This window comes from Solanum tuberosum, unplaced genomic scaffold (assembly GCF_000226075.1).
Source record: "Solanum tuberosum cultivar DM 1-3 516 R44 unplaced genomic scaffold, SolTub_3.0 scf00005, whole genome shotgun sequence".
Lineage (NCBI taxonomy): Eukaryota > Viridiplantae > Streptophyta > Magnoliopsida > Solanales > Solanaceae > Solanum > Solanum tuberosum.
The window spans coordinates 858,597-881,161 of record NW_006238931.1 but is presented as its reverse complement, the minus strand read 5'-3'; the positions used below and the strand labels follow the sequence as shown (position 1 = coordinate 881,161).

Genomic DNA, 22,565 nt, shown 5'->3' with positions numbered 1-22,565 from the left:
AACACTTTTTGGTATCGATTTCTATCTTTTTTTCATGTCTAGCTAAAACCCCAATTCTTGGGGTGTGATTATGTGAATATGGGTTAAAGCTTGCTCGAGAGAGAGGTTTTAAAACCAAAACTATTAAATCGATAGCATGTGGTTATTGGGTCGTCGTGGGTTTAGCTCGAGAGAGTGAACCTTAGACCTTCTCCCACACATTCAGCTCGAGAGAGTGAATGGGCGAAGGCGAAGGTTGTGCTTAATTACTGCAACTCGGTGTTCGAGAGAAACTGAGTTGATTTGGGGTAAGTTGTTCGAGAGAAAATTTACCCCCACTAAAGTCTAGCTTAGTTACAAATGTTCAGCAATTTACTATCAATAGCATTTACCCGGTGGTTTATTTTGGCCCATATTCCTATCACATCCCAAGAATCTCGTCTCCCTATCTCGCATCTTTAAATTTTTGCAATTTTTGGTTTATTAGGTGAATACAAACCCCCTATTGATAATTGACATTCGTGTCACTTTTTGATTTAATAAGTTTGTTTTCGTTAATGTTTATAGCTATGATTGATTAGAACATAATTTTACTTTTCTATTTAATTCTTGATTACTAACCGCTCCCTTAGGACTCGACCCCAACCCACTTCGGTTGGGTTATATTACTACATGCAATCGTTGACACTTGAATTGGAAGTTGTGTCTTTGATTACGTCAAACATCAATCACTAGTCTAGCCTTAGACTCTCATAAGTAGCTTCAAGTCATACTTGTGCAATGTATGAGTAAGACCCCATAATCCTACTCACACTAAGTACCACCTTAGGCCATCACACTAATCACCTTAGGATCTCATCCTTTAGCTTAACTCTCATAACCAAGGGAATCTCTCACCTTTAGTCAATACTAACAAGGAAGGCAACTATAGCACAATCCTATCTAAGCATACATCATATAAGAGAACACTTTCTTTAATAACCTTAAGTCATACTTGTGCAATGCACGAATGGCATCCCATAATACCATTCATACTAAGTACCACTTTTAGGTCCTCATACTCATACTTCTTAGTTGGAAACTAGTCCCTCTCTTTAACCCTTAGAACCCTATGAGGTACTTCCTTAAGCACATCTTAGCTCATTATTAGGTTGAACCCTATGAGATACTTCTTTAAGCATGTCGAAGTTCATTATTAATATGGATCCTATGAGATACTTCTTTAAGCATATCTAAGTCTATTTATGCTTTTAAACAGTATGAGGTACTTCTTTAAGTAAGTCTTAGTTCATTGGATACGGAGATTGCAACCCTAACACCACTAGGTGAAGGCTTACACCTCATGAGACCTAACTTTGGGAAAACCCACACTCTACTATGTAAGAGTTCCCCCTTTAACTTGGATAGTCCTCACATCAACTAGGTGTGGTTATCCTTTCAACTTGGAGTCCGGACCCTATCTTGTGTGACACTCCATCTCATTGTCAGTATCCACTTGGGGCCAAGCATACACCCCAAGATTTACTATTAAGCCTTGCTTAACATTCATGTCTCATGGAAGAATGTCCTTGACAATCCATCCATGTTCAAGTGATCTTATCACTTTATACATTCAAGCACATATAAGGTACGTTAGGTGAGTATAGGTCTTTCACCACAATTCTACCTACTAGACTTCTATGCATCACATTAACTTTACTCTCAAAGCCCTAGTGATTCAAAATTCATGACTACAAGGCCTACTCTCAAAGCTTTCCTTCTTACTCTGTTCATTCATCCCTAAATTTCAAGGTATTATTATCACATTCTTCATTACTAAGTGATTCTAGTCAAAAATTCATCATAAAGGTTCATTATCAAGCTTTACTAGTCCTAATCCATCATATATACTAAAATCTAGTTCAATTCATGTTTACATGTTTCTATTCTTGAACAATTACTACTCATAACATCAATTCTAGAAGATCACCTATGAATCCTCAATTTCACCTCTCATGGCATAAACCCACATAATTCAAATTCATCAATTAGACTACGGTTAACCATGGAAAACATGTAATATTATCAAATTATCATGAATCAATACTAAAACAATCATAATCAAGTACTATCCACTCAATTGGAATCATACTTCAACACTGCCCACATTGTAGGAAGAAACCCTAGCTAGAATTGGGTTTTGTCTTCACAATTGGGGGAAATCTAGGGGGCTATATGGATGGAAGGATCCATAGATGAATAAGCTAACATACCTTTATTAAAATCCCTCACCAAGCTTGCATCAATGAAAGAATTCTGCCCTAGCTTCGTTCTCTTCTTCTTCTTCTTTACTTCTAGAGAGAAAATTTCTTGGAGGGAATTGGGTTTGTTTTGGGTCTTGAAATTATGTCTAGGATCCATGTATTTAGGGGTCTATTAGGTTTATATAGGTTTTATAATAACTAATTAACCGACCTCACTTAACCCCTAACTAATAATGAATTAACCCCTCAGTCCCAACTTAAAATAATTACACTTCAAATCTGCCCCCACCCACGAGACCACGCCCACTGACCGTGGGTTGGTCCACGGACCATACTAGTCATTCATGGGTGATGTTGTAGGGCTCAATCATGTAGGGGAAGCAAGGCCTTGACCCACGACCCCTTCCCATGAGGCATGGGTCCATCTACTGGCCACAGATGCCCTTCATGGGAGACTGCTTTTTGACAGCTTTTGGGGGTGTTTTTTGGGTACTCCTCAAGGACCCTTTGGTTGGTCCTTGGGGTATCATACCTTGACGTCCTATTCCAAAAACCCTCACATAACGTTCTAGAACTCTCTAGTTTAACTTACTAGTTTTCGGGGTATTACATCGCATCAGTTGTATGTCAGGGGCAGTTGGGTCTTTTCATAATTATTTTATATTGATACTATGTCGTCTTACCCTTACCTAGAAACCCTATATAAGTGATTTTAACCCCAAATTCAACCCATTCAAGTCATTCTCTTAAATTTACCAAAGAAGATCAAGTTCTTCATCTCCAAAATATTTTTCTCTCTAGAAAACTTAAAGAAAAAGGGTTCAACCTAGGGTTTCAAGGCAAGTCTCCAATTCCACCATTGAAGGCAAGCTTTTGGTATTAAGGTATGATAGTTTTCATCCATGGGTTCTGTGGCTCCCAATTGCACACGCAAGTGTACGTAGTCGCGCAAGTAATATATTAGCTCTTAAAAGAACCGGATTATCGAACCCAAAGGACTTGTCAATTAACTATTTACTAAATTATACTAGTCTAATTATTTATTTAAGAGTGCAAAAAGTATTTGATTTTTATTTATAAAGAAAAGAATGCATGAATTAAATAATAAAATTACTTACAATGGTTGGAAAATTCCAGGGCTGCAGCATGCACTGAATCTCATGTATCATATTCTTGGCTTAGAACTAATTTTAGTTGTCAAGTTACTGGTTTACAGGGTTAATTGTATGAGTAGGGTCTCTCGACCTCTAGTCGCCTACTCCAGTTAGTTGTATAACTACATCTATGAGCGGGGATAAACAGGCCTAACTGGTGAGTATTTATATTTTATCATGTTTTGTAACCAAGCAAGTTGTTCGTCCTGGCGTCACTCTTAAACACAAATCAACTCAACTCAATGGATGATTGAGCTTTCTATATTCTCTGGTCTATCTACCCTCTCCTCTCTCGATTTTAAGAATAGACAATAGTTTATCTTATGGTGATCAAGCATAAAATACTAAAACAAGAATATAGAAGTAACTTATAATGACAACCAAGAATTAATTCAAGAACCTTAAATAATCAACATTCAATCTATAACTACATCCCAGAACAAAGGCGTTTAGCCACTAATTTCTAAGAAAAGAAAAGAACCCTAAAAAGTATTGACAACTTTATACTTTGATGCCCTCTGATTGATCTCCCCATATGATTGATCCCCCAAAATAATTATTTTTATGGACTAGTTATAGAGGTAGAAAACCCTAAAAAAAAAAATGAGTCCATAACAAATTGGGGGATCAAAACCAAAAGGAATTAGAATTATGTACGCCGAACCGCCTCAAAATTTGAGGGCGCCTTGATTAATTGCCACGTGGCAGCATGCATCCTTTGCCGTTCGCAATTGCACTTCTTATATATTCTATATATTATTTTATTGAATTTAATTTATTAAGTTGTCTGCTTGATTTCCTTCTTCAACTTTTCATCTTTAATTCGTTTTAGCTCCGAACTTCTTCAACTTTACACCAATTTACTCATACAAATAAAATACACTATTTAGCACAATCCATAAAATTCATGCTAATAAAGGGAAGATATAAATAATAAATGTGAGGCAAATAATGATTAAAAATATATATTTTTGGCCTCACATCAACACCCACACTTAAACTTTTGTTCGTCCTCGAGTAAGCATTAAAGTTCATCTCAAATAAATCATACTAGAAATGTCATCACTTTGGTTAATACAAACAATTAGGTCATATATCAATTCCAAAACATCAAGTACAATTCTCAATCATTATGTAAGACATCCAAATAAACAACAAACCTCTAACCTCCTAACCTCAAGGAAAGACTTTGAACTCATCAAATTTAAGCTTGCTCAACTACTCTCATCAAAGAAAGTTAATAAAATCACATATCCATCATGAAACAAGTACCCTCACAAAAAGAAATAGTCCACACACTCAATTCAAAAGATTGAATATAAATTAAAGACTTAGCATCAAAGAACAACTCTCACACTTACAACTAAAATTCACATGTATGCACAAAGAACCATAGGCTTGCCCATTATGTACATATCCACTAATTAAGCATGCTTGAATAGAATCAAATAGGACTTTAACGGGTTGTAATGTAGGCTAGGGGACACGCAGGAAAACTATATAATAGTGACTGACACTTCCTTAAGCACTTTGCACTTTAAGACTTCATCACCCATTATTTTCTTCTCTTTATTTTTCAACCCTCTCTTCAACAATTATTTCACAAGTAATTCTCATCATCTCAAGAATGCTTCAATCTTTTTTTTTAAAAAGTTTTCCTTTATAATAGTCACCCTCAACTTACGTATTATACATGCGCTAAGGTGCACGATGTCCTTGGAAGGACCAAGTCCATCATCAAGGTAACTTCTTTTGTTCATGTCACATTCTTTTGTTCTTCTCTTTATTTTTATGACACATTTTTTGCAAAGAGGGCTTTTTAAACACTTTGTAGCTATCATTGATTACCTTTTTACTCAACCATCCCTTTTTCTTCAGAATTAACAATTAGAATAAGTCTATGTTATACTGCTCAAGGAAACAAGGTGCAAAAACTAGGGATTCAACAAAAGAGTTAAGGGCAAAATATGGCTACCAACAAAAGGCTACAGGCTCAAAAGGGTTAACTAGTGATAAAATATCTGAAAAGGCTAAAATTTATCAGACAAATAAAAAAAAACTTATTATCATCTCCTAAACAAAGCAACATTTTTTTATTTCGCTTCAATAACATACAGGGCAAGTTCTAAAGGCTATAGTGACTTTTAGAAAAAATCTTCACTTCTTGAATCTCTATCGTGTGTCCTTGGTTCAATTTGATTCTTATCACTTTATCCATTCACTCTCACTCATCGGATAATGTAATAACTCATGGGTCCCGGACTGAGAGACAGCGGGTGTGTATCGTTAGGTCAGACATGTATCACTATACTTGACATTGCATTTCATTGCATTGCATATCTTTATCATTTTTTAACTTGTGAGTGCCTTTTTGTGGAACTTGTGATTGGTGAACCTGATCTTGTGTGTTGCTGACCTGTATTGTTGGAGTGAAGTGGTTGAACTATATGCTATGTAAATTACGAACTATTGGTTGGACTGGTTTTTATGCAGTGGAGGTTCGGTTGGGGTGTAAGGAGTACCTGTATTCTATATCCTTAGCTTGTGTTTAGGAGTTTGCTTGTTGAGTACCGTGTGGTTTGGTACTCACCCCTTGCTTCTACATTTTTTTAGGTTACTTGCTCGGATCTTCGTAATACTCTTTATTCTCTCCTTATCTGAGGTTTCCTGTGGAGATTTGTGAGGTAATTGTTTATCATCTCAGTGGACTTTCTCAATCATATTTATGATGTTGTTCTATTCTAGAAACAATGTTATGTGAGACTTGTATCTTTCTTTCGATTCAATTGTAATACTTTAGAGGCTTGTGCACGTGACAATCAGGTTTTTGGGATTTAGCTAAGTTGACTTGCTATTCGTATTAATACTTGTTATTAAACTTTCAATTATAGCTTATTTCCGCACTTTACCGTATTAGTTGGGTATTAGGCTGACTTGTCTTGGTGGGATAAGACGAGTGTCATCACGTTTATTTTTGGGTCGTGACATAAATCAGTATATATTGATTTAGTATCAGTTAAGCGAAAATTATCAGCCTCAATGAATGGGCGGTATGGGCTGTAAATTTTTTTGAAAGAATGGGTATTTCTTGAATTACTTTGGATTGATGTATGATGAACATATAATTATTTTGGGTTTTATGGCCCATTTATGTAGTTTCCCAAAAAAAAAAAAGGAAAAGTTATGCAGAATATTCATTTATAAATTTTATTTACCATGTGTTTAGCCCCATTTTCAATAATTACTTAATATGGTCATTCGGCCTTATTGATTTCCAAAAAAACAGTCACCCGCTTCTGGGTCGTCTTCTTCAGCAGTGTTCTTCATATTCTTCTTTGTTGTTCTTCATCATCTTCTTCTTTTGCTCCTTTCTCCTCCTCATTCTCCTTCCGCCTTCTGCTTCACCATTTTTCTTAGTCTTCTCTATCTTTTTTTAGCAAATTATATATCAAAAATTGAAATATTGAAAGGATCGTATATCTAAAATCTGAAACTATTTCGAGGTGATTTTGAGTTGATCGAAATTAAATAATCAATTGTATACTTCATTTATAGTCGAACGATATTCAATTTTTTGAGTGTATCATAATATATTATCAATGTATAGTTCATTATAATTAAACGATTTCAGTTTTTTTAAGTGTATCATAATGTGTAGTCAGTATATAGCTCATCTATATGTAACTATATTGTATAGTCTATGCATAGTTTCGATAACTTTTGACAAACTATATTGTATAGTCAATATATACTTTCTATGACTTTTAGCTATTTTTTATGTAAATAAAACATGATTATATTTATTGTAAACTAATTACTTTATTGTATATATTTGAAATTGTCCCAAAAAAACTGGACTCTACAAATAGCTGATTTTATATTCTTATTCGTTACTGTCACGAAAATACTACAGATAAATGTAAAAAATTTAAACCGGCTCCTGTAAAAAAGCACTACTTTCCTTGCGTCAACCCAACCCCACAGCGCCTCGTTACCGTCACTAAAAGAAATATCCCAACTATTACGAAATTTTACTGAAAACAGAATACATCTGCTATGTTCGATTACAAATTCAACAATTACGTTTTACATGAGAAGAGAAAACACTAAAATTCCCAAAAGGAACAGAAAAGACACCCCATGAAACCTGAAAAGTTCTACGTCAACAGTTATCATAAAGCTCGAAACGAAGAATAAACCAGATTAGCTATGATTGTGCCTGCTAAAAAGAATGATAAAAATTCCAACCAAGAAATAACAGCAACTGCATACAACAACATATCATGAAGACAATCGCATAGGAACCACAAAAAAAAAAAAAAAAAGTATGTAACATAATTATACCCTCAGGGAAATGAACCTAGAAACAATTACAAAACTGGAGATAAAGCACCTTAACCGACCCCAGCAAATCAATGCAAGATGCAAAATTAATGCATCTCTTTGGTCCTGAATAATAAAAATTTCCCCCTTTCTGCCTAACTACAAAAAAAATGCCTCTTCTAAAAGAATATTACAAAGGAGATATCAACACCCTATGACACACAACAGAACAATTATTTTATCAAAGCCTCCACTTGTGTCCATGAGTCAACAACTGCATGGTAAGTGACAAAAATACAAGGGCAACAACCCTAAACAAAAAGCAAAAGAACACCAGTATATTGAACACCATCATATTAGTAAGGACCCATGGGTGGCATGCCAAATGGAGGCATGGGAGGCATTCCCATCCCACCCATTTGAGGAGGTGCCGCAGCAAAACCTCCTCCCATACCTGGCATTGGTGGGGCAGGCAAAGCCAATGGCAGCAGCTGTGCATACATATTCTGCAATGAACCAGTAAATATTATTAGCAAAGCGTTTGTTGGACATCAACAGATTGAAGAGATTGTCAATTTTACCACAAGAAGGGTGTATGTACGTGTCAATTGTTAATATATTACAAAGATCCATGCAATTTCAGTAATAAATTCCAGGTCAATATAAGGAAATAAATACATCTAGTTGTAACCATGGTTAGGTTCGCTATGTACGTACCTGTTGCTTCATAACATCCTTCTCTTCATTCTCTCTGGCTTTTGCTTCACTTTGAGCTTCAATCTTATCTTTTACTAGCTCATCAACCTTGCCAGTGTATTCACGGATAAACTGAGAGAGAGAAAGCCAAGTTAAACAGTGACTGCTGATGGCAGCATGGAATAAGACTATTAAGAAGCATCCCGATGGACGAAACCAAAAATGACATGATTAAAAGAGAAGTAAAACAGAGAAGAAATGATGAAAAAACACGAGCAAAGAGCTGTAAGCCGCATACACAAATAAAAAAGGTTAATGCAAAGTTATCTTAATTTTATGAAATTTCATAGAGCAACAGAAAAATGGGAAAAAAAATAAGAATTATCTTGTCCCAGATAGGCAAATCTTCAAACAGCAGCAGACTCTCAACATTGAGGGTGTACTGGATTAAGATTTTTCTGTTATGGTCTAACAGTTCATTTTGGAAAAACCTTTCTTGCAATAAACACAGATAGACCAAAATGGCCTCATCAGAACCTTGCGGAGAAGTTATGCTTTAAAGAGCATAGCAAATATCACAAGGCAATATGAATTGCATATGGAAGAGACAACATGAGTGCTTTAACCACACTGCCTAAACGGGAAAAAAAGACTTCGTGAGAAGCTGGACTATAGCAATAAAAGGTTCACGATAAATAGGTCTACCAGAGGAAAGGACACAACAAATCCAACTGACAAGGGTGTCTTTTTTATTACTTCATCCCATTTTATGTTGCACCCTTTCCTTTTTAGTCCATCCCAAAAAGAATGTCACATTACTATAAGTAGAAACAATTTAACTTTAAATACCCCTTTACCCTTAGTGAAATCATTCTCAACCACACAAATATCTAATAATTGTTTTAGACCACAAGTTCCAAAAGTCTTCCTTTTTTTCTTCAACACCATGTTATGTCAAATCGCGCCACATTAAATGGGATGGAGCGAGTAGCAGATATGCAAAAGCGCACACATACAGAATCAGGGTGGAGGTTCAGATAGTTGGTTACCTGTAACAGGTAAGGGAATGCAAAGTCAATCATATTATTCATCCAGGCAAGCTCAAGGGCAACATCTGGCCGGACCAAATCATAACAAACAAACAGGCATGATGCGAAGCATTCTTTCTTTCCCTGCAAAAACAAGCATCAACGGTTAGCAGCTCAATTCCATTTCCCCCTAAAGCTTTAACAACGATAAAAAGTAAAAAATCAAATAAAAGGTTAAAAGTAAGATTCAGAAAATTTTAGATGTCACTGTATTAGAAGTTCACTAGCATTTAACAATGCACAGATAAACAGGGCAATCCACCTCGGACTTTGTCAGACCAACAAATATCATTTCCAGCCAAATTATTTTGTAGCCTCCTTACAACCCCCATCCATAAAACAAATTATGCATATAGTAACAAAAAACTTTCAGTCGTATCTGTCAATGCTTTAAAGTGTACCAACTTTTTTACTTTTTTTCTTGGGTATGTTGCATTTAATCTTAGAGAGTGTGGGTGTTCTCTGACACCCACAAATACTCAGAAAACCAAGACAACCCATTCCTACTCGCATGTCACAATAATTTAATTATGAAGCCGACATATGACGGAGCAAGTATTAACTTATTTTCCACAATCACTGAGTTTACCTCTTTAAGAGCTTGTAAAAAGGAAGAAACATAGATGATTCTTAAAATTAAAGCCATATACCTGTTCGATGAAGTAAACAAGCAACTCCTCTGCAAGTTCGCGATCTCCAGATTGTGAGGCTGTCTCCATAGCATCTTTGTAGAGATTATCTTTCTTTGACAAAGCAATAGATTGCTTCCACCTACCAGCTTTCTTATAGATAGAAGCAGCAACACGTCTCATCTCAAGAAGCTCATGCTTCTCTATCTGCTCGGAAAACAAGAAAAGTGGAAATAGTTATGAGACATTATAAACACAGAAAGATAACTTTAGAAGAACAAGAACTAGCCTCCACCTTCTGAGCAAGGCCTATCTGATCGAAGTTATCATGCAACTCAATTGATTCACGTAGTCTATCATAGTCTTCTTCCTCAACATAAATTTCGTTAAGTGCCTCATTCACCGCAGAAACATTGTTGCTCTGAACAGCAATCATGTAAGGCTTGACTAGGCGAATGTGACCAGCCTGATGTCAGTCCAACAAAGAAACCAAATGGTTTAGAAAGAAGAATATTTATCACAAAATATAATCCAAACAATTTCTCAAGCCAAGAGGTTTGATAATAAGTATAGACCTTTCTCATTATGTCCACAACACGTGTGTGATCTACTCTAAGTGCAAGAACATTTAGAAGGTCATTAATGAGATCAGGATGCTCTTGCAAATAAAAGTGGACGGCCTTGTAATAAAGCTCCACATTAGCAACTTTGACAACAATGTCTTTGAACTGCATATGATCCCAGGCATCTGGAGAATGATTCATAACAGTGGTGGCAGCATTATCAAATTCATCATATTGGATGTACAAATATGTGAGTTCCTTCCAGTGTTGCTGCTCATCACAGGCACGAATAAGCTTGGGAATGTTGAGTCTGGTGGAGAATAATTTAATGTGCTCCATGAGCTTCTCGTGACGATATCTGGCATATAAAACACCAAGTTCTGTGAAGATACCCATATGTGCACGCTCCAAACCCAACCCACTCTCCATAAGAGAGATTAATTCATTAAAACATCCTCTATTTTGGTAATATTCACTAACTTCCTCCAAGTCATCCACCTACAAAAGTAAAAAGAGATGATGCAAATCAAGAGTAGCCCAGAAGATCAACTTAGATGCAAATGAAGACAATAGAAGTACCAACAATATCTGCTCAATAATAACTCGTAAAACACAGAGTAGATACCTGCACTATAATGTTAAGCCCACAAATTTGAGCCAAACGGAACTCCTCAGCATCGACGCAAGCAAAGCAGACGTCTTTCCATGTCTTCGCACTATTTGCCTTGCGTGCTGCATCAACAGCACCTTGAAATTGATTTAACTTCACAAGTGTGCTGGCCAACTTGGCCCAGTTAGAAATGAAAGCAAATATGATCTTTGCAGCCTCATATAAGCCTTCATCAAACAACTTGTCACCAACATTAGGTAGATTAGCAACATTGGGCATGAGAATAAACTCTTCAATGTCACCCAATCGATCAATTTTAGCATATGCATAAATGAGTTCACTGTCAACTTTGGGCTCCTTTGTCTTCTGCCTTACCATCAGGAGATACTTCACCAGGTCATGGTAAACATCTGCATCCTCTGCAGCACTAATAACATCCAAAAAGTGGGTGGCGTCATCTGCACGAATAAACGACTCAATAGCATCACTCACTAATCCTTCTCTTAGTTGAGTTTTAGCCACTTGACTCCAAACAGCATCTTCTTCAACTCGGAACGCAAACTCCACAGCCCGGTTAATATCACGAATGTTGTCAAGCAGAACATTAACAGCCTGGACATTCAAGTTGAACTTCTTGAAGATTGCAAAAGCTTCTTCATAAAGTTGCGCTTCGACAGCAACCTCCCCTACTGCAGGTCCATCAAAATTATCAAGTCTATTGATATAGTCCATTACTCTGGATGGATCAGCTTTGATGGCCGTCAGAATAAGCAAATTCTGCAGATTAAAGTTCCCACTGAATGCAGAATTCTGGAGCACAATCTTTTCAAGAAGTTCAATCAGTTCATGGGGAAGATCAGCAGTCATGAAAGCTTTAACAGCTGCAGAAACTTGCTCAGGGCTCTTGCTTTCAGGCAGAGCAGTGGAAACAACTTGATCAATAAGCTGCCTTCTAAACTCATTTTCAGGGTTAAGAACTTTCTCCCAAATATCACCATCCATCCTCTCAACCACATACCTGAAAACAATTATAACATGACAGTTTACTCCACTGATAGACATCTGATGAACTAGTTATTATCACAAACCCAGTGAATAACTAACCTTGCTTGAAGTTTGAACAAAGAGTTCTTGTTTGTCACATTAATAAGTTCATCATCACATTGACCTCTCCTATATGCAACAACAGCAAGGGTAGGATCACGCTTTTCACAATATTTACCAACAACGCGTGAGTCATAGTATGGATTGGTTGTGAGGAAATGCTCTGGGTTGTTATTGCTATCTATGATGATCTTTCCCAGAGCATTGTGTACATGCACATCTTGACTTCCTTCACTTACAAGATGCTCCAAAAACTGTGTCAGCAAGCGGAGTCGATTCCTGAGAACCAATTGGGTTAAAGGCTTAACACACTAAAAGTTGGTAACAAACACTTTTGAAGCAATTCTACAAGGATAAACAAAGACCTTTTTTCACATTCTTCCACTAGGGGCTCAACTGGAAGCAGAGAACGCACAGATAGGATCAATCCCTTAATAAAATCCTCGGGACACTCATCATCTAAAAGCTGCCCTACGACTAAAGGTGCATTTCCTGGATTGACCTGTTCCATAGAAGATAAAAGGCTTGTCATTTCCCACTTGCAAATACTTCCATAAAACAAGTACTACACAGAAACCATACAAACCTTTTGGACATAACCTTCAATATACCGTAGCATATTGTTGGTATAGAGGTAGTGTGTGAGGTCAGGAACAAAATCAAAGCGGTCACAAACATTAATTAGAGGTCGAGCATCGGGAAGTTTGGCTTCCATTAAGAAGTTCTTCGTCTTTTCCGCATCATAGAAGTTTGATTCTCTTGTGACACGCTCAACCTCCTTGATTTGACCAGTTCTGGCAGCTGACTCGATATATTTAAAGTGGATATCAGGATCCTCACTGCACAAGACCCAAAAAGACAGATTAATTAACAATTACAATTAGCCTGCCAAAATGGCAAAAAGTGTCTCCTCTAGTATGTACCTGGAACTCAAATACGATCCCAGGAAGAAATATAACCCCTCATAGGACTTAAATTGCTCAAAAATCTTTATGCAAGCATCAACACCCAACTGCTCACAGTACTCTTTTGCAACCTGCAAAACTCATAATCAGCCAAGATGCCATTACTGTGGAGTATTCCCAAGAAATGCCTCTGCTTGAGTGTATGCATACTTTATAGGTGCAGGTACATGATAAATTCCAGAAGAAAATCTCTTCTGCAGTATGACAACATAACCAGTACCTGAACAATTATTTGAAGGTTTCCTTTGATATTGATAACAAGGAGGTCCTTCATGCACTCAAGTGCCCATTCACGTGAAAGGGTCCCAAAAAACTCAACCAAGGCCTAAGAGGAACAGCATCAATCAGGTTAAGTCAGACAAACTCCTATAGAAAAGGAATATACTATCTATGAAGATTCCAACCTGAGGCTCAATTGCATGTGTATTAACAATGACACGCTTGATATCAGGCAGTTCGGAATAGTGCTGCAGAAACAAAACATGATTATTCTGACTTAGCAGAGGTTTCTCAAGGAAAGTTAAGGCAGAAATGCTGATAATGATTCAACCTGCAGAGCCCGCACGTAAAGACCAGCTTTCTCACAAAGTTGAGCAATCCGAGGTCGATCATAATGACTGAACATTCCATTTGCTAATATAGCATCAGCAACATTCGGGAAAGTCACGAGGTTGATTTCCAAGACCTGTAAAGAAGAGGTAAGTTACAATTCAGAAGCAGAATGTACTAACAGACAAAGTTCCCTAATGAAAAAAGTAAAGAAACCTTGGTCTGCAGAAAGCCATGCTCTGGAAGGTTAGGTTTCAGAACATCCAATAAAAATGCTGTTGCCTCACGGATCATATTCCTCTATTAACAAAAAGCAGAAAGAAAGAGAATATGTTGTCAGCTATGCACTGCATCCCATAGAAAAACATAGCAAACATTGTAAAGCGCTTAAGAAAAGGATAAAATTGTAATAATTGTAAGTCGATTAACCTGCAGAAATAGATCGGTGATAGTGTTGTAATCAACAGGACAACCACCCTCCATTTGGGACATCATGAGCGCAAAGTTAACAGCTCCCTGCATAAACAGAGCAATTGTTCAACTTCATCGAAACTAGCACTGTGTCAGATTTACAAGTGCTCATTTTCTCTTCATCACAGACAAGGCAACTTTCCAAATTGAGTACAATATCTTGAAATGACATCATTAAATACACAATTCTAGTTGCACTTTTATCCTCAAAAAAGAAAGCACAAGTTGAGCAGTACCATATGGTCAAAAATATTAACATTCAAATATCACGGAGTAAATCCCGTAAAATCTACTAAATGAAGCTAGCAGATAAGGATGGGAAATAGAAAACATTATGACTTGAGTAACTAACTATTCACATCATACCTGAGGATCAGATCGAAGAATTGTTTGAAGAAGGAACAAATAGTCAGGTGTATATCCAACCTGTACCAACCAAAAAATCATTTTTAATATCCAACCCAGAATTAATTTATACTAGAGAGGGTTGAACCATCTTAGATATAGCCAGCTCAGACAAGCACCAAAAAAGAAGAAAACAGAACTAATCAAAAAACAGAAAAGAGGGGGAAAAGACAATAAAAAGTAGTCAGCCAGACGAACACAAATGGAAATCACTTACCTGCTTGGAATATATCAGAATCTTGTCAAACTCCCTGCGTTCAGCAAAAGCAGCAACAACTTTCGGAGTTGCTCTTGCTTTGATATATATCTTTAGGGCAAGGTCATTATCAACAGTCTACAAAAGAATTATGACTGCAATCAATAACAAGAACAATAGACTACTTGCAAAAACAAAATCAAATAACGTGATGAGCAATGAAAATAATGAATTTCAACTTCAAAATTTGACCTTCACAAGATCCCCAAGTTCCTCACTGCACTCCAGCTTATCCTCAGCCAACCAGTTCTCCAACAGGTTTTTCTTATTCTGGTTGACAACAAGGCGCGACAGTTCCAATGATTCAAAAGCATTTAGCTTTCCTTTCGTTAAAAGTGTCCCAAAGTACTGCAATAAGGGAGGTGTTTGCCCTGCTTGAACAGGAACACTCTGCAAAGAAGACCAATTACAAAACTAAATAAATTAATATATGTATCACCTTTTGCAGAATAACAAATGAATTCCAGAAACTCTTCCGAGACCAGTAAGGCAATGAAATCCTGCGAAAAAAAACATAATTTCCATATCATAACCAATACCTGAAATTTGGCAACAGTGTCAGGCGTACGGAGTATGCCTTGAGGTGATTCCGCTGCAAGCTCTGCAGCTTCTTTGTACTTTGTCTGGGCAAACAACTCTTGGAACCGCTGGACAACCTGAGGACATATAACAGTGATACACTAAGATCATTGTAGAGAAAGACATCCTCAGATTATCAACATGTTGAATCAATAAGATCAAAAGCTTTTGATAAGACTGCTAACTGCTGATGATATCTACGACAAGCAATAATTCATTTTACTATATTGTTCTCAGAGAAGGAAACGATGATAGGATAGCAAAAATCATGGTGCACCATATAATGGGTAAAGATCCAGTAGATTTCCAATAGAAGTTGACAATATGATATCAACTTACTAAATTCTCAGCCCCAGGAAGGTTTCCTCTTTTGGCAAGATTGACAGCAAGCTCCAGATTATTCAACTGGAATATTATGTGTACAAAGTTTATGGTTAGGTTAAATAAAATGCTAATGATACAATATAATAATAGAATACACGTACTTGGCCACTGACAAAAGGTACTAGAGTTGCTTCATTAACTGTGGCAAGCAAAACTTGGCCTCGCCTGTTGATGGCATAGAAACCACCAATAGATGAAGCTTCTGCTGTCAGAAAAATAGGATCTGGGCTGATCCTATTTCTGTACACTGCAGTAGCTGTTTCGAGGTCATAGACAAAGAGAAGCCCAAGCTTTGTGATGACATAAATTAAACTGTATTTATGAGATATCTGCCAGAATAACAAAGAGCCGTGTTATAAGAAACTGAATTCATAAAATGCAGAAAGACAAATAAAGTGACAACAGCTCCACACAGGGAAGGCAAGAGATACCTGCATGGCAACTGGGAAATCGTCAGTAAAATCTGGAGGAAAGAAGAGATCTGCCTGTTTCTTCGTAAAAGACGGTTTCCCTGCAAACATTTAACATATTAAGAGAACTGATGACAACCATATGAGGCAGATTTGCCCCACAATTTTACTAAATAAATTCACAATTGAACTACAGGTTGTAGTAATAAGAGAGCAGTGTTCTGACCTGGCTGGGCTCCAAGCTCAATGACATGCAACTTTGATGTGATTTGTCCAGCATTGGAGGACTTCGTGGCAAAGGAAATGAGTATGGAATCCCTTTCATTTCCAGGAACCTGAATAAAGCAAGAAACAGTCAGGCAGGAAAACATAAAATCAACAATGGCTGAACACATTAAAAGAAGAATTATGGAGGATCTTTCTCACCCTGAATGAGGCAAATGCTGCAGCATGTGCCTCGAGAGCTTGACTGCGTTGCTGATCCACTGAAAATAATTGCATGTTTCCTTTGACCAGTTGAGGCCTCTATTAACACAAGTCACAGCAGAATAGTCAAAAAAGGAAGTGCACGTTCCTTCTATATTCAATAAATATGAGAATCTTAACAAATACAAACGTGTTTCTCCCAGATTTTTAAAAATCCCACTCTTTTGAGCTCAAAATTTTTAATCAATATCATCAAACATCTAAGTAGCAAAAAGTAATTGCAGTATACTGGCATTTTGATGCAACTAACCACTATCATAGCATGTTACACAGTCCAAATACAAAAAAAAAAAAAAAACATGCAAAAGCAAGTTACAATGATGGGACGTAGACGGAGCAATCACAGAGACTAAAAAATCAGACAATTTAGAAAAGCTGGCAAGCCCTACACAAACGTCTTAGTGTCTGCATCACCGATGACAGTGACAAGGCTGATTGGGAAGTTAAGTAGGTCTGCTTTCAGGAATAAGACATCAAGATTAAGTTTTCCACTAACATGTAAGCATTACACACCTCTGGTGAACCTGGGGCAATACCAATTAAAACCAACCATTTCTCAGAAGGATCACATCGGTAGTTGATTATTTGGTTGTTGGCTAAATTGGCTGTTCTATCAAACATCTTTACAGGCTCAGAATCCCCTGCACAAAGATAAGAGGGAATTATTAAGGACACAACCATCTACCATTTTCAAAATGTGTAAAACAAATCATTACCAACAGAAAAAAGAGCTTCACCAGGCAAACAGGACCCAAAAAAATGTTGTAATGTGAAAAGAAAAACTGCCTTACCTTCAATTGGCCAATGATAGACTGACGTTTGTGTAACAAGACCTAACATCTTCGGTGTAATCCATTTCCAGAAAACAACCTGTAGTACACATTTGGTCGTTATATGGCAGAACTCATCACATGATTGATGACCATGGGCAGTAAATAATGCATAAACCAAATCAAGTAAATACGTAAAGCAAGCACCTGCTCAGGCATCTGATATGATTTTATTTTCTGTTTTGCCTCAATATTGAAAATCTGCAAGTGATCTTGACTGGTTCCAGGAACTTGAGCTTCAAGAGATAAGAGAGGATTGCATCATGCCATCATCAAGAAACAGAGGAAGAGTAGTCTTCCCATTTTTCAAAAAAGAATAACGTGAGGAAGGGCAGTTTTTCAAGCTTAAAAAAAATTAACTCATTTAAAACAGATTTCTCCTGTATATACTCCATCTCTTAAATTAACAATTGTTTGATTGAAATAATAATCTTAATTCATGCAAGAAAACAATAGAAGGGTTGGCTTGGCTTGGCCAAACTACAAAGTGCTGGTTCTAATTAGAATTCCAAAAACATACACCAGGATGTCAGTGGGAAGAGGGACTCTGTAAGCAATATAACAGCTGACATGTAGCAGCAACACTGATAAGTTCCACTATTGTAGAAAATATAATGAAGATCCAACTAGAAACTACACGTTCTAGATTAGCCAAGAAATGCATCAACCATTAGCATCAAGTTAACACCACTCGGGTGAAATAAGGTGCTGTGAGAAAAAGGAACTAAAATGTATGGCGCAATTTCTTCAATTTACAACTTCCTCTGTAAAATTAAGAGTGGTCACCATTTAGGTTCTTATGTTTCACTCACTCCAATCAAAAAGTGTGTCATCCACACGAGGAGGAGATCACGACACACAGCAAAGTCAAACCTAATCAACCTCCTTGATCTATGCCATAATTATTACATAGCTTGCTTAAAGCTTCACATGTGCACTTTGCACTATTATGATTATTGATGTCCCCTTTTTTTCTAGTTTCAAAATTCTTTTGCTATCCCTATTTACTTCTTTCTAGTCTCAAAGTTCTTTAGCACATCAAGATAATGGTGAAGAGAGACTTTTCTTTTGCTCAAAGGTGAATTATCCAACAAACTATGAAGTCAGTAATTACAAATTACCTGCAGTTCAGGTGTTCCTATCAAACCCGTTCAGAAGCCAGTAACTTTGAACCAGTACAAAAACCATCCATGAGAATCTAACACTTGTCAAAGATTACATACCTTTTAGAGCCAAAATTCTAGAATTAGGATTCATAAGAGCAGAATCAGCCGTAATTGGACGCCTCAAAGGTTGCATTGGCATGTTCATATCAATAATCACCACACTATTCTGAGGCGACGTCTCTCTTACACATATATACTTATCCGATTCCATGGTAACATTGGTGAATGTGATGAACTGCGGGTTCACCCCTATACTTTGCAACTGCAAGAGCCATCAACATAATTTGAAATTCAATGCCAAAAGTAAAAACAATATCAAATCACAGATCTGGCAATAGAACTACATATGACAGATCTAACTAAGAGTCCATACATGCTAAGCTACCAATACAAAAATACTAATGAGTCAAAAAGTACATATGAAGGCTGAATTACTCATGGAAATAGAGTGAAATTAATTTACCGTAAGGGTCTCTTTCATGGTGATCGGAGCATTGGCAGCCGCCATGATGGCGAGATCAAAGATAATGGATCAGAGCTCCGGATCTATGAGAAATTGCAAACAGCAAGGGCGGATGAAATGGGCAATTTGGTGCGAAGCCCAACCGCCAGAGATCGATCTCAAACGAAGAAGAATCCTCGGAGTCTCCCAGAGACGAAAGGAAGTGGGAGAAAGAGATCCAGACAGAGAGAGGGGGGAAGGACAGGGTTCTTCAAGAAGAGAGAGGACTGATGCTTGAAATGAATTTTGTAAGCAGTAAGTACTGGGTAATGTCTAATTAATATTAATAATTAAGATTAATATTAATATTAATATACTGGCGAGGAGAATACATAATAATACTTAACAAAAGATGGGAGTATAGGCGAAATATGGAATTTTTGGATTAGAGAAAACCAAATTGGGCAAGTCCTTTGAGTTGTATACAGGTTGTTTCTCTCAGATCCGAACAAATGAAAAGTTAGGGATTGTTTGGTTGGGTATTAGTAAAAATAAGGAAAAATTACTGAAAAACACGTTTTATGTTTCTCTTATTTCTAATATCTCCTTCTATTTTTAAAAACCTCTAAAATTCCTTATCTCTTTAATGTATTCGAGCTACATATTAATGTATCTGAGCCAGTAGTTAATATATCCGAGCTACATATTATGTATCCAAGCTAATTTTTAATGTATCCGAGCTACATATTATGTATCCGGTTGATGTTATAATGTATCCGAGATACTCTTTCATGTATCCGAGCTACATATTATGTATCCGGTTTGTGTTACTTTTTAAGGGATTAATGTAATTACAAACTAATGAGGGATAGATTGTAATTTCATATTAAAACTATGGGATTTATGTAAGTTATACAAATAATAATGCATGCATTAATTTTGTGTATTAATAGTATTTTGTTTGGTACATTTTTTCATGTTATGTATAACTAATGCACTCTATTGTATATTGACGAGTATATTACTTATATTTTGAATTTCTAAGTATTAGTAATGCAAATGGATTTAAAAGTTGCTCAAACTTATTTTTAAGTCATTCTAGCTTTTTGAAAGTGTTAGGCAAAGTTAAAAATAGATTAAAATAAATTTAAAATAACTTTTTAAAAAATTAAAAACTAAAAGTAGGTCTCCCCCTACTTTTTATTTTTTTATTTGAAGCTATTTTTATAAGTCAATCCAAACGGGCTCTTAATACATGCATTAGCATAATTAAGACTCAATTACCCCTTAAAACACCTTTTACATCTTTTTCACCATAATTGTGAAGAATATTTTTGTAAATATATATTTTTATGTAATGCATGTATTTTTTAATTCACCTAATCAAACAATGCATAAAAAATAATCTATATATAATTAATACAAGCATTACTAATAAACTCTATTTAGCATTATATTTATACGCCCTGCCAAATGACCCCTTTCCTTTTCATGTCTTGTTAAAAACTCGAGAATTGGAAGACTTTCTCCTTATTTTAACTTTTTTTTTATTTAAAAAAATAGTTTTATTTGAATGTGTTTTAAAAGGGTGTGGATGCAAGTTAAGACTTTTTCTTTTGTTTTTCTCAGAGTCCACATTGGAGTTCCGATTAAATTCAGATGTGCACTGCATGGCCTATTTGGGGATGGCGCTCCAAATAGGATTTTCTTCACACCAGGGCTCGAATCTGAGACCTCTGATTAAGGGTGAAACAGTTCCACCACTGCACCACAACTCATCACTACACCACAACCCGAGACATTTTACTTATATGGAATGAGGCACCGGGTGTAAGTCTAGTATATCGTTAATTTTAAATATTTTATAAATTAATATAATTAAAACTAGAGCTACGTATCAAAAACACACTTAAACTATTTTATTTTTTTAGTTTCATACTTAAACTATTAGGAGTGTGAGAATCACAACTAAACTATCACTTATAAATTTAACAAAAACACCACACATAATATGTCAGGTATGTGTATTACACTCTCTTTTAAAAAAACTATCACATGAATTGTCACATGGAAAATAGTTCCACCATGGCAAAAAGTTAAAATAAAATAAAATAATTTACCTAGGTAAATCAAAATCAAGAATTGGGTATATCAATCTAATGTAATCTAAACAAAGAACATTGTAAGAAGTTAAGCTACAAACAACACTAAGTAATTTTCAAGAGCCCATTAAAGAACACCCAAAACCAAAAGTTTTCTCAGCTCAAATGACAAAATTCCCAACCTAAGAAAGGTGTGACAACTTCAGCCGTGACAAAAACTTCAGAAACACTTTAAGAAGGTGATTAAAACAAAAGTGAAGAAATGAACAAAAATGATTGAGAATTAATGAAGAAGAAGGGAAGAGTTTAAGTTTTTAAAAATTAAATGAAAAATATTTTTTTTGAAAAAAATATGCCAGCAAAAAAGAAAAGTTACGTGGACGAAATTTCTCATGAGATATCATATTCTCTTAGCAACTATTTGACCTAAACTAGTTCACAAGTTGCTACAACCATTGTTTGATATTCTGCTACTACACTCGAGAGAGCAACCACACTTTGTTTCTTACTCTTCCAGGACATCAAATTACCTCCTAATAAAATACAATATTCTGATGCAAAACGTCTATGAATAGGTAATTATGTTCAATCCATGTTTGCATATCCAAGTATCTGCCTGAAGTTGACTTTACATATTGTAAAATACGGACAACTGCATTTCAATGACATAACTTATAAACACTCATTTGAAAAGAAATGTATAGTCTAGTCAACTTTATCTTTATAAACAAAATTGTATTCTCTAGTCAATGTGAGATAATTCAGTTTACCAACCAACTGTTTTTATCTTCTAAAGACATTGAGTGGATCCCTCTATTCTCGCAAGAGTTTAACATTAGAATCTGTAGGAGTGTCAATGAGCCTACATACCATCGTTCCCATATCTTCAAGAATGTATAAGGCCTTTCATATAACAACACATTATCTGACTTAGCAACCTCAATATCTAGAAAATACTTAAATCTGTTGAAGTCTTTAGTCTGAAAATATTGAAAGAGATAATATTTTAAATAAGTGATACCCATTTTGATCATTATAGGTGATAACAATATCGACAACATAAACCATCAAATAAATAAACAGATATGGAGTAGAATGCTAATTAATCAAAGAGTGATCAACTTCACTACG

General features: G+C 36.0%; 2 protein-coding genes across 2 annotated transcripts in view; one reads left to right on the top strand and one right to left on the bottom strand.

Annotated features, from left to right (window-relative positions):
• Window positions 1-7,655: 7,655 nt before the first annotated feature.
• On the bottom strand, window positions 7,656-19,660 carry LOC102594928 (clathrin heavy chain 1). The gene is made up of 30 exons (XM_006338762.2): window positions 19,354-19,660; window positions 18,948-19,152; window positions 17,872-17,960; window positions 17,686-17,764; window positions 17,408-17,535; window positions 16,835-16,933; window positions 16,635-16,743; window positions 16,430-16,509; window positions 16,100-16,327; window positions 15,954-16,019; window positions 15,575-15,691; window positions 15,228-15,425; window positions 14,997-15,113; window positions 14,741-14,800; window positions 14,333-14,419; window positions 14,120-14,203; window positions 13,905-14,039; window positions 13,759-13,821; window positions 13,575-13,679; window positions 13,313-13,425; window positions 12,976-13,228; window positions 12,755-12,891; window positions 12,390-12,668; window positions 11,301-12,303; window positions 10,688-11,173; window positions 10,408-10,578; window positions 10,134-10,319; window positions 9,445-9,567; window positions 8,417-8,527; window positions 7,656-8,205 (listed from the first exon to the last, which is right to left on the bottom strand). Exons 1-30 carry the CDS (start codon window positions 19,396-19,398, stop codon window positions 8,056-8,058), a joined length of 5,106 nt encoding a protein of 1,701 aa, XP_006338824.1. The 5' UTR covers window positions 19,399-19,660; the 3' UTR covers window positions 7,656-8,055.
• The window catches only part of LOC107060538 (uncharacterized), a 20,027-nt gene continuing 16,861 nt past the window's right edge, over window positions 19,400-22,565 (top strand). Inside the window, exon 1 of the mRNA XM_015308540.1 lies at window positions 19,400-19,598. Within this exon, the coding sequence (XP_015164026.1) occupies window positions 19,400-19,598 (199 nt within the window). The remainder of the gene's footprint in view (window positions 19,599-22,565) is intronic.